The sequence below is a fragment of the Sturnira hondurensis genome, unplaced genomic scaffold (assembly GCF_014824575.4).
Source record: "Sturnira hondurensis isolate 20B ecotype Veracruz unplaced genomic scaffold, ASM1482457v3 Scaffold0000648, whole genome shotgun sequence".
NCBI lineage: Eukaryota > Metazoa > Chordata > Mammalia > Chiroptera > Phyllostomidae > Sturnira > Sturnira hondurensis.
Genome location: NW_028073279.1, coordinates 8,794,544 through 8,811,285, shown reverse-complemented (window position 1 = coordinate 8,811,285; position 16,742 = coordinate 8,794,544). Strand labels below are relative to the sequence as shown.

At 41.3% G+C, this 16,742-nt stretch overlaps 1 protein-coding gene across 6 annotated transcripts in view; it reads left to right on the top strand.

Annotated features, from left to right (window-relative positions):
* The window catches only part of DNAJC6 (DnaJ heat shock protein family (Hsp40) member C6), a 157,578-nt gene that overhangs the window by 51,330 nt on the left and 89,506 nt on the right, over positions 1 to 16,742 (top strand). The window contains exon 1 of one of the 6 annotated variants that reach the window (XM_037043242.1): positions 6,192 to 6,451. The exons of 4 other annotated variants lie outside the window; for them this stretch is intronic. In XM_037043242.1, coding sequence (XP_036899137.1) covers positions 6,262 to 6,451 — 190 coding nt within the window. In that variant the 5' untranslated portion in view covers positions 6,192 to 6,261. Of the gene's footprint in view, positions 1 to 6,191; positions 6,452 to 16,742 lie in introns of those variants that run through there. One more of the 6 variants, XM_037043251.1, reaches the window with a different exon arrangement.

Sequence of the window (16,742 nt, the reverse complement as noted above, 5' to 3'; positions counted from 1 at the left end):
TGAGCTTGGGCAAGTTACTCACCCTCTCCAGTATGCCTCAAAATAAGGATAATATCTTTGCAGGGCTGTTGGGAAGGTGAGAGTTAAGGTAGTTAAGGTACCTGGCAAATGGTAAATAACCAACAGCAGTTATTTTTATTACCACTAGAGCTTCAAGAACACACAGGTTTCAGGGAATCATCTTAAAAAAATATATCCTGCCTGGAAAATTTGTCCTATTTTCTGGAAAACCTAGCACTCCATCAGGCACCCGGAACAGACAACCTCATTCTTCAGGAATGTTGTAAGAATAGTTGAGATTTGTCTTCTATTAAGTGCTGTCAGCTCACCTTGGCTCTTGTGGCTCAGTGTGCTGAGTGCTGGCCTGCGAACCAAAAGGCCACTGGTTTGATTCCCAGTCAGGGCACGTGCCTGAGTTATAGGGTAGATGCCTGGTTGGGAGTGTGTGAGAGGCAACCAATTGATGTTTCTCTCACACACTGATGTTTCTCTCCCTCTCTTTCTCCCTCCCTGCCCCTGTCTCTAGAAATAAATGAAATCTTTTAAAAAATATCAGCTCACTCAGTTTTTTTCTAGCATACTTCCTCATCTGTCTTATGTATTGCTCTGTCAGCAATTTTCAACCTATTCCATCTCATGGCATATATAAACTAATTACTGAAATTCTGTGGCACACCAAAAAATATGTTTTTTGCTGATCTGACAAAAATAGGTACAGTTTTGATTGATTTACAAAACATAATATAGTAGTAATTGCCTACCCCTTTTACTCCAGAGTTACTTTTTAAAAAGTCAGGTGCCTATATTTCTATATAAGGATTTCTGGCACCGACAATTAACCAATCAGACACAACCTTACTATGTAATGTGACCAACAAGATGCAACTGTTACTTGACCTGTGTGTTTATGGTTCAAGACAGGGCATTCATACCAGACAGCTATTCTTCTGTTGTCTGTTGTCGTATTTTATTTTGACAGTTTAAGGGAGAAGAGGTCAGTGCTCCTGACTAAACAGTCAGGTATTGCATGTCTTAAAAATTCTTGTGGCACACCAGTTGAAAATCACTGCTCTATGTGTAACTCTTGACAACTGGCACTATTTATGTGGATGCTCTATAGAAAGACCTTGATTAACTGGGACTTAGCTACTAGAACACTTATGTGGTCACGATTTTCCCCTCTGGGCTTCATTTAGAGAAGGAAGAGAAAAATGACAACTGAAGATTTGAGAAAGATAGGAAAATCATGTAATTTAATACCTTAATTTTATTGCTAAAAGAAAGAGAATGATTATTAGGGCCACTCTATTGACTAATAATACAGGCAGCAGAGGATTCCAGCCTATTGTTCTTTCTTCTGGACTGTGGCCTAAACATACGGCTTTTGGCATTTGTCTTGGTGGTGTTGCTCCTCTGGTTTTGGCCACTACACTGCAGGTCTCAAAGTCAAATGCTTGCAAGGGCTGACTGACCGTGGGAATGAGTGGGACAGGCTGGGTTTCGTACACTGGGAAGTGGTGATGAAATGTGGCTCTCACACTGAAGCCTGTCTACTTTCTATGAAGGCCTCTAAGCTAGATTCCTTTTTTAAAAGTACAGGACAAACAAAACGTGTGGGGGCCAGTTTGACTACTTTGGTCTCAGTTTCGGTACCTTGTACCAACTATATCCACAGGCCTTATTCAATAAGGAGATAATCTGAATTATGTACCTGAGGCATGTTGCCAACAAAAGTTTCAATACTATTCATTGATTTATATTAGCTAAAGCAGAAAATCGAAGAAGTGCATTTTAGTTAACTAGTCATAATACGTTTTGCAACAGAAAGAACAAGCAGGAGCTCTGTTCTCATTTACTGTCTGGTTAGCCAGGATTCTTTGTCGTCCAGTTGTCCAAGTGAATTTAGAAATCACTGTACGTAGGTCTTTAAAAATTGGGAAAACTAGGATCTTTCAGTACTGGAGGTTCGGCCCTAAGTAGACATTCAAACATTTAATACTGGGACCTGTAGTGAGAAATATATTTATGTCATCTTTTGAGCAGAAACACACACATACACACACAGCACAAACCCAAAATAAAATTTCAGGAAACAGTTTCTTACCATGTGCCTAAACTGATGTTTTTCTACCTGTTTCATATTTATTAAAATAATGGTTATGAATTGCCAACCACATGTAGTTTAAAAAAGAATCACTAGCCCTAGCTGGGTAGCTCAGTTGGTTGGAGCATCATCCCCATGTACCAAGGTTGTGGGTTCAATGCCCAGTCAGAGCACATGTAAGAATCAACAAATGAATGCATAAATAAGTAGCACAATAAATCTCTCCCTCTGTAATAATCAGTAATTTACAAAAATTTAAAAAGTCACTAGAGTAGGTGATACCAATACATTTTTATTTATTCATTAACTTATTAATTCAATAGATATCTACTCAGTCTCCAATGAGCATGAAGTGCTCCTTTGGGTATCATAGGACATACAGACATGAACAAAACATGGATTTCTCAAAGAGTCCAAAATCTAATGAGAAAGACATGTATGAAAAAAAACAAGGCAGAAAAAACACTTTACTTTTATATGACATTTTTATTATCATACATCATAATGATAACAAATTGTTTAAGCAGGCAGAACTTAGCCTAATTTTGCAGATAGAAAATTGCATTTTTGAAAAAATGACTTACCCATATGAAATTAGTAGAACAACCTTGATAATAGCATTTGGTAAGCATTTACTATTATGTTAGGTACTGATTTAGTTCTCGCTATACTCTTACTCTTATGCTACCATTATTATGCTCATTTTACAGAGGAGAACAGTGATCCAGAGAAGGTTAAGGAACTTGCTTGAGGTCATAGAACTGAGAGTCCCAGGAACTAGGATTCAGTCCTAGAAAATGTTACTCCAGAACCTCAATCTTAACCAATATGTTACAGTTCCTGAAATCAAACAGCACGGATCATAATCCCAGAGAGGTCGTGTCATGTAATCATCTTCTCCTATCCGAACCACAAAAGTAGTGTGGCATTTGTGGTGACAGGAGAGCATTTCAGGGGTGGAGGAGATGGGGAGAAGTAGAGGCTGGCTCCTGAACGTTCCTCAGCGTGGATAAACCTCACCAAGTTAATAGACGTGACAGAAGTCGGCACTAAAACGGCAAAGGGAAAGAATGTTCTCCCCCAAAGAAGACATCTAATCTTTTGGCCCTGCCCATGTGTGATGTGGTATTCTTGAGATAAGGTAAATTATGGAACATACTTGATCTTGGGAAAACAGGAGAGTTTGGCTCTAAATGTTCACCTTGGGCTTTACCAGCACCATCTCCCTTCTTTAAGCGCAAGTTCTCATTCAGAATCATACAGATAAGTTTCCAATGCTCTAGTCCCAGTGGAAACTTAGTCTTTGTTGAGCTTAGTCTTTGTTGAGCTCCTCCCATTCAAGGAATTAGGATTGTCAAGCACTAAGGAGAGAGTTGTGTCCGAGCCAGATCGATACTCATAATAATAGAGAATATATATGAAGTACTTACTCTATATGTGTTAGGTACTTTTATTATGCTGTATTTTATAGGGTGGAAAAATGAGATCTCCATGGATAAGCAAACTCTTTATCGTTTGATCTTAGGATAGTAAACAAAAATTTAGTGTTAAAATTGGCATATATTCCAATTTAAGCCCCATACTAGTTTTTAGAATTTTGTGAATTAATCTAGCTATTGTATTTTCCTGCCTCAGCATATTCTTTATGCCCCTAATTTTGTAGGGCTTTTACTAGTTATTCTGATGGATTTTATGTATGTTAAATTAAGAGTAAAGATAAAAATAAAATGGTCTCTGTGGCCCATTCATGTTTTTTCTCTAAATGTGAAAACTGAGGAGACAGATATCCAAAAATACAAAGGCGTATGTTTCATCTAAGTTTCTTCCAGCAATATGTCTGCAACTCTGAAAACAGTGGAGCAAAAATAACCGAGTGTGCTCTTTTTGAAAATAATAATTTTCACTTTTGAAAAATAGTCTCTAAATTTCCTTAATCCGATGATTATAAATCCAGAATTGGTCAAGGCACATGATGGACTCTGGGTTTATACTATCGCTGAAGGTCAGTAATAAATTAAAAGAGAGGGAAGTGTGTAGAAAAAGATTATTTAAAATGTAATTGGAAAAGATTTATTTACTAGACTTTACAGAGTATTGCTTCAGTCAAATGACTAATGTAGCTCAATCTGACAGATTTGAAAAATTGGAAATATAAAAGCTGTGTTTAAAATTTTATTAGAATTTTAACTGTCACCACTCAAGTTGTTTGGTCTTGTAAATGAGTATCAACTGCTTTGTGATTCAGGTCAGACCATACCTTTCCTAGGCAATGCAGTTAGGAAAGCAGCTGGTCAGGAACTGGAGATAGAAGCCAGTCTCTCTGGATTCATCCTCTTACTACGGGAATTTGCATTTGAGTGATCCTTAAATGGAAAATGTCTCCCAACCCAAATAATTTATTTTCTGTGGACTTATGTACAGCTGGAGCTTCCAGGAAACCCTTTGGGTCCCAAAGGATTTGGACTGAAGTCTCTTAGATGATATAGTTTGATTTTGTGTCTGGAGGAGATCAAAGTCAGTGATAATAGCAGAAGAAAGTCCTGAAAAGTGAGAAGGCAAGGCTGACTTTGTGTCTGGGCTTAAGCAGATTTTACACACATGTGCTTTTTTTTCGCTTGTGTTGGTGATGAAACTCTGTCATGACTTTTGAGAAGCTCACTTAGTCATGCCAAATCCTAGTGGGGAAAAGGATCATTTTTAATCAAGATTTTCACCTGGCCTTCACCTGAAAGGATGAGAATGATGAATGCCTCCGCAGTCTTATTAATTCGGGTGAAAATGAACATTTGGTAATTATGTTTTGAGACTTAGAGTTATATTCAGGTTTTGTAAGGCTTGAAACTTACACACTCTTGGGGTCCACTTTAAGAATAAGAATATGAAATCACAAATGTTGAATTAGGTACATAGCCTTGAAAGGGGCTTCTGCAAAGAAGAGGCCCTGACCCTTAAGCTTCATTATCTTCATGATAAATTCTCCTCTAATAATGAGTGACTGCTTTCCTTGCCCAAAATTGTGAAAGAAAAAAATGGGAACAGGGTAGAGAATGGAAAGAAAATTCTCGTTTACCTTGCTTCCCAACCATCCCCTCAAGCCAGCTGAGTGGTTTGGTCCTTTCCCCAAGTCCCAAGGTGTAAATAATGTCAGATCTAAAATTGCACATGATAAAACCGTGCTTCCCACGCTTTCTCAATTTATTTCTTCAATGGGTAGTCACTAAACATATACTCACTAGGTGCAATGGACCCTAATTGCCTCCTAGCGTTAGAATAGTGAGCTCTTTGATATCCACATAGGGATCATCCCCGTTATGTGAAGTGTGCAAAAATACTGCTGTTTTTTTCTACTCTAGTATACATATAGCCTGACTTAAAATACGTTCTTTTTTTTCTGTTCAGTTGAGTTGCAAGTCCATCCTCCAGGACGGTAATCGTCGGAGTGGCTTTGACTTGCCGAATCTTCCAGCAAATATAGGTTAAGTTATACGAAATGGGCGTGCCTGGATCTTACCAAGAGACCCTCCTCCTCCCCAAAGCTTAGCAGTCAGAGTCACCCAGCCCCTTTCTTCTTTACCTCACCCTCGAAAACACCCTCTACTCCAGTCGTAGCCGTCCCCTCCCCTTCCCACCCTGCCCCATTTTCCGCCTTCAGCCCACCTCCCTGAGAATCTCCCCTCCTTTACTCCCTCTTTTTCTCCTTCCCTGTGGGCCAGTGCTCTTGGAGCTGCCCTGCTGTGCCGTGGGGCGACGTGGCGACACCCATAGGATTGCTTCTGGGCACTCTCCAGCCGGAGGTTGGCTGGCGCTGAGCCTGGAGCTCGGCAGGGCCCCGGGCTGCGCGCCTGCGGCCGAGGACGCGTGCCCGCCCCCTCCCGCTCTCCCTGCCCCCTCCCTCCTGTTCTTCCCTCCCTCCCTCCCTTGCGCCGCTGGGTGCCTGGAGCCTCGGTCTGCCCAGGGCGGTGGCTTCGCGCACCCCGCACGGCTCCTCTACGGTGGCCGCTCCCTCTTTCCGTCCTCTTTGCGTCATGTTGGGCACTTGATAATTTTTTTCTTTCTTTCTTTGTTTTTTAAAAAATTTCTCCTTTAGTCCTTTCCACCTTCCACCTCCTCATTCATTTCCCAGGTTGATTTTTTTTTCCTCTTCTCTGGGTTTGCTCATGAGCCTCCTCGGGAGCTACCGGAAAAAGACCAGCAACGATGGTTATGAATCCTTGCAGCTGGTGGACAGTAACGGGGACTTAAGTGCGGGGAGCGGCGGGGGTGGCGTCAAGCAGAGAGTGAATGTCGGGACGGCGCGGAGTCCCGCCCGGCAGCTTCAGGACCGCGCCAGCACCATGGACAGCTCAGGTAGTGCCGCCCTCGGGGAGCGCCGGGCTGAACTCTGCACACCCCTCCCGAGGCTCCCACCCCAGCTGTAGCCTGGGAGAGGCCAGATAGAGGCGAAGGCATCTAATACCACCGGGGTGTCGCGTCTCTAATTTCTCTAGTCCGGGGAGCTAGGAAACGTTAGATCAGTCTGGAGGCCCAGTGACCTTAATGAGCACCTCTTAATCTTGCTAGGCTGCTGAATTCACCAGTTGGGAGCTGGGAGGGGAGGGTTGGCTCGAGGAGCAGCTGTGAAAAGGGCGGGGAGAGGCAGCTGCTTTCATTTCGGTGCTGGTTGAGCGGGAGAGGTGAAGGAGCTAGTGCAGCCTGGGGACGGTATTTATTCCAATTGTTCTGGTGATGCTGATGTTGTTTGCAGTTGTGTGAGGCTCTGCCTCTTCTCAATTCTGCTGTCTGCTAGGGTTAATGCTGATTCTTGAGCAGTTGTTACCTGGGATATAGAGCCCTTTTACAAAGCTTTTATGATTTGCACAATTAAAGTTGTTTTTTTCTGGTTTTGGTTTTGATCTTGTGCATACTTTTTGCATTGAGTATATTAATATTTCATAAACCTTTCCATGTAAGGAAAATGGAAATGCCTCCAAACTTTGTATCTGGGCTTTCAGCTGTCTTCTACAAAGCATTTTAACACGTTGGATTTCAGTCTTGAAAATTCTTTTAGTGATTTCCATAGTGAAACAGTCATTTAATATATCCATGTCGGACCAGGAGTATTATTATAGCTGCTTATGACTTTTTCAAGGAACTGGGATCTGAGGATTGTTTATATAGAGATAATATATAATTGAAGTGCTCAGTGGCTTCTTCTACATTAATAGCTTTAATACTGGACAACTGAGGACTCCAGCGGGAAGGTTCATGTCGGGTTGTTTGGGAAGTAACAAAACTAAGCCGAATTTAATTCCTGCACTTTGCAAACAAAAGCTTGCTTCTGTTTAGTTGTATGAAGGCTCTTTTTGGGCTACCATTTTTTATTTTTCTCATCCCATAAGAGGGATGAAATATTATCAACAAATGTTCAAGTATTCTGACCTCAAAACGAATCTCGCCCGTGCAAACTCTCCCTGAAGTTAGATAAGGCATTGGTGGGACGCTCTCTCAGGGTCTCAGCATCACTTTAAATTAAAGCTAAGATGGGACAGATGGTTTCAAAAGCATTGGTATTGATGTTGCATATGATTATTTGATTTATGTGTTTCCAAATCTGCGATGTATCAAAGTACAAACCATCTTCAGGCTGCATGTGATCTCCTTTAAATCTTAAAAATGTTCATGTGCTCCAGATGATGCCACTGCAATCCTTCCTGGAACCCAGTGGGCATGCAAACAAATCACTGAAATGAAAATGAACAGTTTCCAAATGAGTTTGGAGGTGTCCCACTTCAGGGAAATGAAAAAATTGAGACATTTTTTGTATTTAACTTTTATACAAATTTTCATTTTTCAAATTGGAATTTGTGTTTAATGTAGGTTACACTCTAGAATAAATTCAACACATTTCCTGAGCTTGTTACATGCCGGGTGCCTTGCTAAACACTGTGGGGAGTATAGTAGTGAATGAGAGACACTTCTGGCCCCTCGGGGGTGGCCATTTAAGAGGGCCAGTAAATCAGTCACATAGCAGCCTATGGTAAAATCCTGTCTCTTTAAAAAGCATCTTTTTCACTAAATGAGAGTTTTCCAATAGGTATAGAGAAGAAGAGTTAATTGTCTTGATAAACTATTGTAATGGGAAAGCATTATTATTAAGAATATTGTTATCTGTAAAGTGCTATTACTAAGAAAGTTGGTGCTTCAACTTGATCACACTAGCACTGTAGAAGAGGTTGCAGGGATTCCCCTTGTAGTTCGGGGAGTGCTGTGGCTGTGCTGTGGCAGTCCTGTGTCTTTAGTGACTATTTTGATGTGTATTTGCAATTGAGAATGCAGTTTGGGAGGGTGCTCTTTGTTCAGTTTGCACGTGGGATTGCACCCTGTGGGTGGGGTTTCTTTTAGCAAGTTCCCTAATTTATTTACTAGTGCAACTATATCTGTCTCGTCTAATTATAGTTCTTTCTTCTAAGAGTCTCAGTGAGTGGCCTTGCACAGTGTAAATGTATCCATTTGTTTAAGATATTTAATTAAACTCATGGATCATTTCTAAAGTAGCATTAATCTGCCCATTCATTTAACTGATTGCACTGTTACATACCACATAGGCTAGGTGGTTCATGGAGGTTTTGCTCTAACAGACATATTTATGAATGGAGAAAATGAGTTGAGGTCTCTCTCAGTCATAATAATACCTAATATGTTTATAGCTCTTTGTAACAGATAGAACACTTGGACAGTAATCTTACTTCATTTCCCCAGAATTGTATTAGGTAGAGTAAGCAGTGTGTGCCTGTGCCTAGGGATTTGGGATCAAACCTCTGCACTACTGTTACTAGCTGTAAAACCTAGAAAATATTTAAGCTAGTTCCCCATTATAAAAGGGGAATCATATTAGAGCTTTAGTTTGAGGCTTAAAACAACATGAGAATATATTTGCATTTTTTCATCACTTTGCTCTCTGTGCCCTTCCTATCAAATGAGGAAACTTATTCTTAGACATGGTGGGGGACTTGTTCAAGGTAAAATAGCTACTTAGTGACAGCCAGATTTGGGTATCTGACTCTAAGGTCTAAGTTTTTTCCCCCAAAACACAGAACTAGACTGTCTTTTTGTGTAGGCATACCAACCGATTGTTGAAGTGGTATGTCTCCTTCCCCTCCGTCTTTAGATGAGTGTTTTTAGAGGGACAGATGCAGAGGAGTGTAATAACTGTTTAAGTCAACAGATTCTCAAGTGGTAGATTCCAAAGCAACCCCATAGCTGGGTATAACTTGCAATGCTCTTTGCCTGCTCTTGCTCACTTTGTCTTCATTTGAATTTTTCGCTATGAAACATTGTCATTCAAAGGTCATCCTCTCATATCCTAGTGGCTCTTCAGCTGTTCCAATTCATTAGCTCTGAAATCCCACATCTCTCTTGTGTGCATCTCACCTTCCATGGAAAGTAGAATTTGCAAAAGCAGAACTCCCAATCTTTACTCACTGAAGTGTTCTAACGATAGGCTTTACTTACCAAATTCGTAATGACAAGCCATAAAGCAGCAGGCCAATTAAAAGTAAAAGGATAATGAAGAATGCTGAAATACTTGCATGTTTCATGTGGATCTGATTGGAAACAAAAATTACTTTTAATGAATACTATTCTAAGTAGTGTTTAAACACAGGCTTTAACATAATGAAATCTTTATTTGGGTAACTTCCTACATCATCGAAATATTATAAGCATATATGTACTAATATTACATAGGAATAACTGCTCACATTAAGGGTCTTGTAATTTGAAGGCAAAGTTGATTTATTTAACTCACTTATTGTGCAGCTAAAGTTTAAATGTTACTGGATAACCATGTACAGATGCACCTCTGTCAGATTTCAAACTCTCGGAGACTGCCAGGTTTTTAAGACTTAGAGAGGCAATCACTTGAATCAAGCTTCTAAAAGGTGGCCATAGAGCCTGTGGTGCACACCAGTGATGGAGCTGTCACCGTCTTCCGAGGCAGTGCCTTTGGGCAGTTCACACTGGTGTAGAGTTCTTCCTTTTATTTTGGCACAATCAGTCTTTCAGCCCGCTAGGTACAAATAAATCCAATCCTTTGTCCACATGGAAACCTTTTGAAAATCAGAGAATAGATTCTGTTTCTCCTCGTAGCCCAGCTCTCTTCTAGGCTCATCCTACCTAGGTTCTTCACCTTTCCCCCTTACATAATACTTCTGTAGAAAAAGTACTCCTCTCCTCTCCCTGATTCTTTAGGCCTTTGCCTCACAGAAAACCTCTATTGAAAGTGTATTTGCGTGTGTACACCATATACATATGTCACATATATGCCATTAAAATTGTAATAAAATACAAATTTAAAGTTGTAATCATGCACATTTATGTATATTGTTCAGTAATACTTAAAGATAAAAGTAACTATAATTTAATGATTATAATCCATGCATTGTGCTAAACAGTGTGCATAAGGCATTTTATTTAACCCTCGTAAGAATTTTTGAAGGTAGGTGACAGTTACTTTCCTCTTAAAGTTAAATAAACCAGGTTAAGCAAGTTGCTTGAGGCTACACAGGCTCTACTTATTCTGTACTGTGTAAAATGCCATAGAGAAATGCCCATAAGATTGCAAGTGGAGAATTTAGTGGTGGATGTTTTTCTATTTGCTTCTTTCCCTGAGATAAGGAGAAATAGGAGTGTCTCAGATAACTGAAATGAGTGCAGTTGTTTTTCAGTTTGATCTCCTGCAATAAAACAAACATCTCTCTGGACTTAAACATAACAAAGGATTTCAAAATGCTGGAAATGAAGGAGATAGAGAAAGAGTAGTATTGACTAAGATTGATTGAGTCCTGATATGACACAGAGAGAAAAATATAGCTGGGGCAAAAGTAGGTTTATAGTTGTGAATACACAAAATGCAGTTTATTCTTATATTATTATTTATTGATTAGTGTATATTTTCTATATGAAAACTGGAAACTTACTTTTGCCCCACCCTGTATAATTGGTTCAGCTTTCTAAATTTAGGGACCAATGTCTTGCCAATAAAAATGAGTTCCCACTACTCTTAAGATTAAAGTTCAGAGTATCTTTTTAAAATTTATTGTTTTATTTTTATTTTTTATTTTTAATTGTTTTATTGTTGTTCAAGTACAGTTGTCTGCATTTACCTCCCACCACTACTTTCTGACCCCAGCCATCCCCACGTCCCTCCTCTGTTTCCACTCTCCCTTGGTTTTGTTCATGTGTTCTTTATAGTTGTTCCTAAAAACCCTCCCCAGTCTTCCCCTCATCAGAGTATTCGTAACAGGACATCAAAGCCCATCCTGGTACCTCTGCAAGCCGGCCCAACAGAATTTCTTGTCTTTTCTTTGCTGGTAGGTCCCCTTCCCCACTCCATCTCTGTGCTTTTGCAAACACTCTTCTCTCAGCTTATCCAGCTTCTCCAGTAGCCATCTAGATCTCTCTTTCCCAGGTTACCTCCTACTCGTTCTTCAGGAGTTGGCTTCAGTATCCTTAAACCCTGTAGGCTGCATGAGGCGGCCATTCTCCACACCCCTGCAGCAGCCTGTGCATCCTGCCATAGCTGTCATCACTGTGAGTGGTGATATGCTGGCTGGCCCACCTCTCCCTCCAGACTATGAGTAAAGTTCAGAGCAAAGCTGTGTCTTATTCACCTTTGCATTCTCATCACTGCTTGGCATTTATTAGGAGCCTAATAAATACTTGTTGAATGAATGGAAGCATGAACAGATTTTGAATATTTTTAAAGGGCATTTATAATGAAATATGTCCATCCAAACTAAAAATAATCATACAGCTAGAATTTAACAGAAATGAGGCCAGAGTTGAAAGAAATGAAGCTGTTGGCACAAAGTTAGACCAATTCATTAATGAGCATGTTTCATATGCAAGGACCCTAGAGGGGAGAGAAAGATGATTAATCCATAGTTAAGAATCCCAAGAGTTTTGTAATGTGGAAATGTAAAGAAATAATTAGCTCACCAAAAGACTGGGCCCTCTTGACCAAAAAAATGCAAACTACTGTATGATTCGTCATCCCGGTAACATTTTTTTTATCTGAAAGAAAAAGAAAAACTAAACGTATACAAATTATTTTATTTTATTTATTTATTTATTTTTAGAGGGGAAGGAGAGAGGGAGAGAAACATCAATGTATGGTTGCCTTTTGTGCATCCCCTGCTGGTAGTTAGCCTGCAAGGAACAGGTTTGCAACCCAGGCATGTGCCCTGACTGGGAATCGAACCGCGATTGTCTGGTTCGCAGGCCCATGCTCAATCCACTGAGCTACGGCAGCCAGGGCACAATTTTTTTAAGCAGGCTAATAGTAGATGACTTACCGTGTTTTTTGGACTATAAGACACCCCCCCACCCCCAATTTGGGAGGAAAGGGGGGTGTGTCTTATAGTCCAAATGTAGCTTTACATTTACATTGGTGAAATATTGTTATTTATGTTATTAAATATTTTACCACATTTTTTGCTTCAAAAATTTTTTCTATTTTTCTCTAAAATTTAGGTGCATCTTATGGTCTGAAAATATGGTAGTTATCTGTAGATCTGTGTTTCTTCATCATTATCACAAAGTTGGACTCTTAGCTGTTTTCAGGTTTAGTATTAAAAATTCTTTGTATACTCTTTGGCTATCTGCAGTCATATGTAAGTTTTACGGTGACCTACTGCTTTTTATAACCTGCACTCAACATCTTGAACCTCTTTAGGAAAGAATGTATAATTTTGAGGTGAACTGAAGAATCCTGGAGTTGCCTTGGCTGGGTCGTTTGTTTGGTTGGAGCATCGTCCTGTGTAGCAAAGGTTGCAGGTTTGATTTCCAGTCAGGGCACAAACCTAGGTTGCAGTTTCAGTTCCCAGTCAGAGCACATCTGGGAGGCAACCAAATGATGTTTCTCTCTTAATAGTGTTTGTTGTCTCTCTCTCCTTCCACTTCCTCTCTTTCTGAAATCAGTGAACATATCCTTGGGTGAGGATTAAAAAAAAAAGGATCCTGGGGTTTATATTGTACATTTTCTTGTTGGCAAAACTTGTAATTCAGGAAAAAAACTAAGTTATAGCTATTGCATATTAAACACCATCTATTGACATTTACTTGGAAGCTTTTGACAGAAAACTCAGTATCTGAGGAATAAGTCCTTCACAGTCCAAAGAATTAGAAAATTTGATGACATGCTCCAAGAGATCTGGCGGTGTTCTTTACCTTTAATTGCTTTACCTGACATGTCACAGGCCATAGCCTGGACCCAAAATATCTTTTTATTTCAATAATGCATTGATGCATAATTTTAAGAGGCACCAGGGTTAGAAAGTAAAATTCAACTGGGTGGGGTGTTAACAATGGACATAATCCCACCAAGGAAGCAGTCAGATGGCTCAGGGCCTTCTGTGCAGTGCTGGGTTTGCATGTGCAGAACATTGCTTTGCGGTGTTGCAGTGTAGTTTCCACCTGGCGGCTGGTAAGTTTGTCTTGGCTTATATTATAAGCCACTTCTTGATTTTAGAAATGTTAAAGTTGTGAAAGAAGAGTCCATTAGAATTTGGCCAACAACAAGGCTATAAAGTAATATAATAATAGATATAATAAAATGCTTTGGAGATGGAGAGAAGGAGCCATAATTTCAACCAGAAGGACTAGGGAGGCCATAGTGGAAAGTGGTGCTTGAGCCAGAAGTCAGTAGGTGGAGAAGGAAAGGAAGATTATTTTGGGCTGAGGGCTGAGGGCTGAGGCACAGTGGCATCATCCTGCATGAAGTGCTGAGAGAAACTGCATTTCAGCCTAGAGCTGGAGCTCACAAAGGTGGGAAGTCGTACGGTGGGTGGTGCTGGGAAGAGAGACTGAATCCAGATCAGGGTGAGCCTGCAGAGGAGGTTGGCTTTATTTTGTAGGCAGTGGGAGGGCACGGAAGATTTGGGAACAGGGGTGAGGTAGGGCCAAATTATCCAGTAAGCATAGTGCCTGGGGACCACAATAATCTTAAGGCCCATAAATATGTTTTAATTTTAATTTCTTTAAAAAATCATAATTTCTAAAACGAGTATCATTTAGGAATTATTCTTTATACAAATGCAATTTATATTTATATTTATTTTTATATTACTTATATTTATATTTATATGAATGGGCCCTTGAAGGCAAAAGTACCTAGGACCTACAAAAAACTTACTGCAGGCCCAGGGAGAAAAATGGAATGTGTGAGTCCTGGAGATAATTTGCAGGTATGGAAAGGTTGAATCCCATCTGTGGTTGTCAGCTGTGTCCCATTTCCCTGGGAAGCCAGTTGAAAACACAGGCTCCTGGGCCCCAGGAATTTCTGGTTTAATTAGGGGGGAGGGGTGCAGTGCCTGGAGGACAGCGAGAAATACTGAGGGCCCACAGCAGGACAGTGCCTGTGGGACCATGGAAGAAAGAGGCAGCCCTGGGAAACATCACACAGACGAATGGACAGACTGACAACTGACCAGATGTGGGGTGGGAGATTTGGGGAAACTAGAAATACCTAGGCTGGATGGCAAGATAGGAGGGAGTATTTCCAGCCTTGGCCAGAAAGGGAGAACGTGACCAGCTGGTTTCCTATGCTGCAAAATGCACTATGGGCACACCTTGTGGAGGGTTGAATATGCTCCATATAGTTGGCTCGAGGTTTCACCAGGCTTTCCGCTTTTTGGTAGGCTGCCCATTAGGCTGTGCAGATCTTCAAGGGAGTGCGGGGGAGTGCGGAGGAGTGGGCAGGAGGCAGCGGCAAGCGCAGTGTTTGCCTAGGGAAGGGGTCAGGTAACCAGTGGAAATGCTGGAACTGAAGCTCTCTGGCCCTGGGCTGAGTCCAGGCCTAGGCCGGAGGCTAGCATGGTGTAGGGTGGCCAGCCTGCCTTTATGTCCATTCTCACTGGGCAAGCCTCTGGTTCCTTGCCTGGTGATGTGGGCACAGGAAGAGAGCTCAAATACCAGTGAAATTTGGAAGACAATTATTGATGCAGGAATTTTTGGTCTCTATGGAAACACAAATGCCTGAAAAAAACCCCAACAAAACCCTGACCCTAGGACTGCCTTGTACCAGCATTTGGCCACTTCAGCACTGCAGCAAAAATCTTAGCAGGACAGCAGTCCTCCCCTTTCCCCCCCCCCACCGCCCTTTGTTCTCCTTTCACTTTCTCCCTCTCCCACAGTCCCCCTTCCTTCTCTTCTTTCTCCTTCCATTCCATCTGTGACTCCCTTGTCCCTCTCTCCTTTGTCTGCTGCTCTTCTGCTCCTTCTCTTTCCTCCTGCCCTTTCCTGTGCAGGATTCTCCCGTGGCCCCTGCCAGTGAGTCAGCGTATTTGGGAGACTTGGCGCCTGTGCCATAAGGTGTGTGGATGACTGTAGGATTGGGGGTAGTGTGTGGGTGTGTGTATGGCTTAGATCCCAGCTTGCTGTGTGCAGTCCAGTAGGTGTGAACACCGGTGTCACTTTCCAATTTGGGTAACTGTATCTGACCTACCTAAACTTTCACTTACTGTTTCAATTAGCAAAGTGTTTTACACTATGGCTTGGTGATGAGAAGTTTCATAAGTCTCCATCCCAGAGGTAGCTGTGTTTCATTCAAGTGAAGGAAAGAATATTGTGTACTAATTTGCAACAAGGGAATGCAAAATATTGTAATAGCTGCCACTTTACCGTTCCTGTATCTCCAGCCTCACTCCTGCAGATCTTTCTCTTCCTCTCCCCTGTTGCTGAAGCCCAGATAAATTGCCCTATTTTCAACCCTTCCAAGTCCAATTTTTGGATGCTTTTGAGCTATGTGGGTATCAGGGAATCATGAGTCAGAAACCCCAGATACAATCTCTGGCTTTGTCATATACAAACTGAGACCTTGGGCAAGTAATGCAAGTGAGAAAAATTATACTGACCCTACCCGTTTCACACAGGCAGGGTGAAATGTGAGAACGCAGATGAAAGCACTATGGGTGAATAACTAACCTTTGATTTCACAAATGTCTCCCAACCGCCTGCTATGTGTTGGCAGTGTTCGAGGTACTGGGATACAGTGCAGGACGAGACAGATTAGACCTCAGCACTTTTAAGCTTGCATTGTTGTGCAGAAGATATACCGTGAACCAGGAAACCAAGATAAAGGATTATGTCACATGCTAACTGCTGTGCGGGCACTGGAGTGGGGAGAGAAGCACTCAGGGTCTGGTGGGAGGAGGGTGGCCTATTCTCCAGACCCTGATCAGGGAAGCTTTTCTGAGGAGGAAACATTCGAGATGACACCTGAAAAAACAGAAACAGGAAAAAAAGAAAAAGAACTGGGTCTAGAGCAAGCAAACGTGAAGACCTAGAAGAGAGAGAAAGTTTTGTAGAAAGGAGTAGGTAAGTGGTACAGCTGGCATTTAGGGAGCCAGGAGGCAATGGCTGCAAAGGAGTCGGAGTTGTGTTTTTAATAGACCGTTCTGACTGCTTGCATGGAGAAATAATTTGAGGTGGCTCTATGGGCTGAATTTGAGGTTCCAGCTCGTTGGCTGGATTTACATGGCACAGATGAAGTCAGCAGCAGTACTTCTTCACATTCATGGTCAGCCTTTATGTATATTTTTTTCTCAAGTTCAGGTGAACTAACATTTTCATGGTATTTTAGTTTTGGCAACATGCTTTA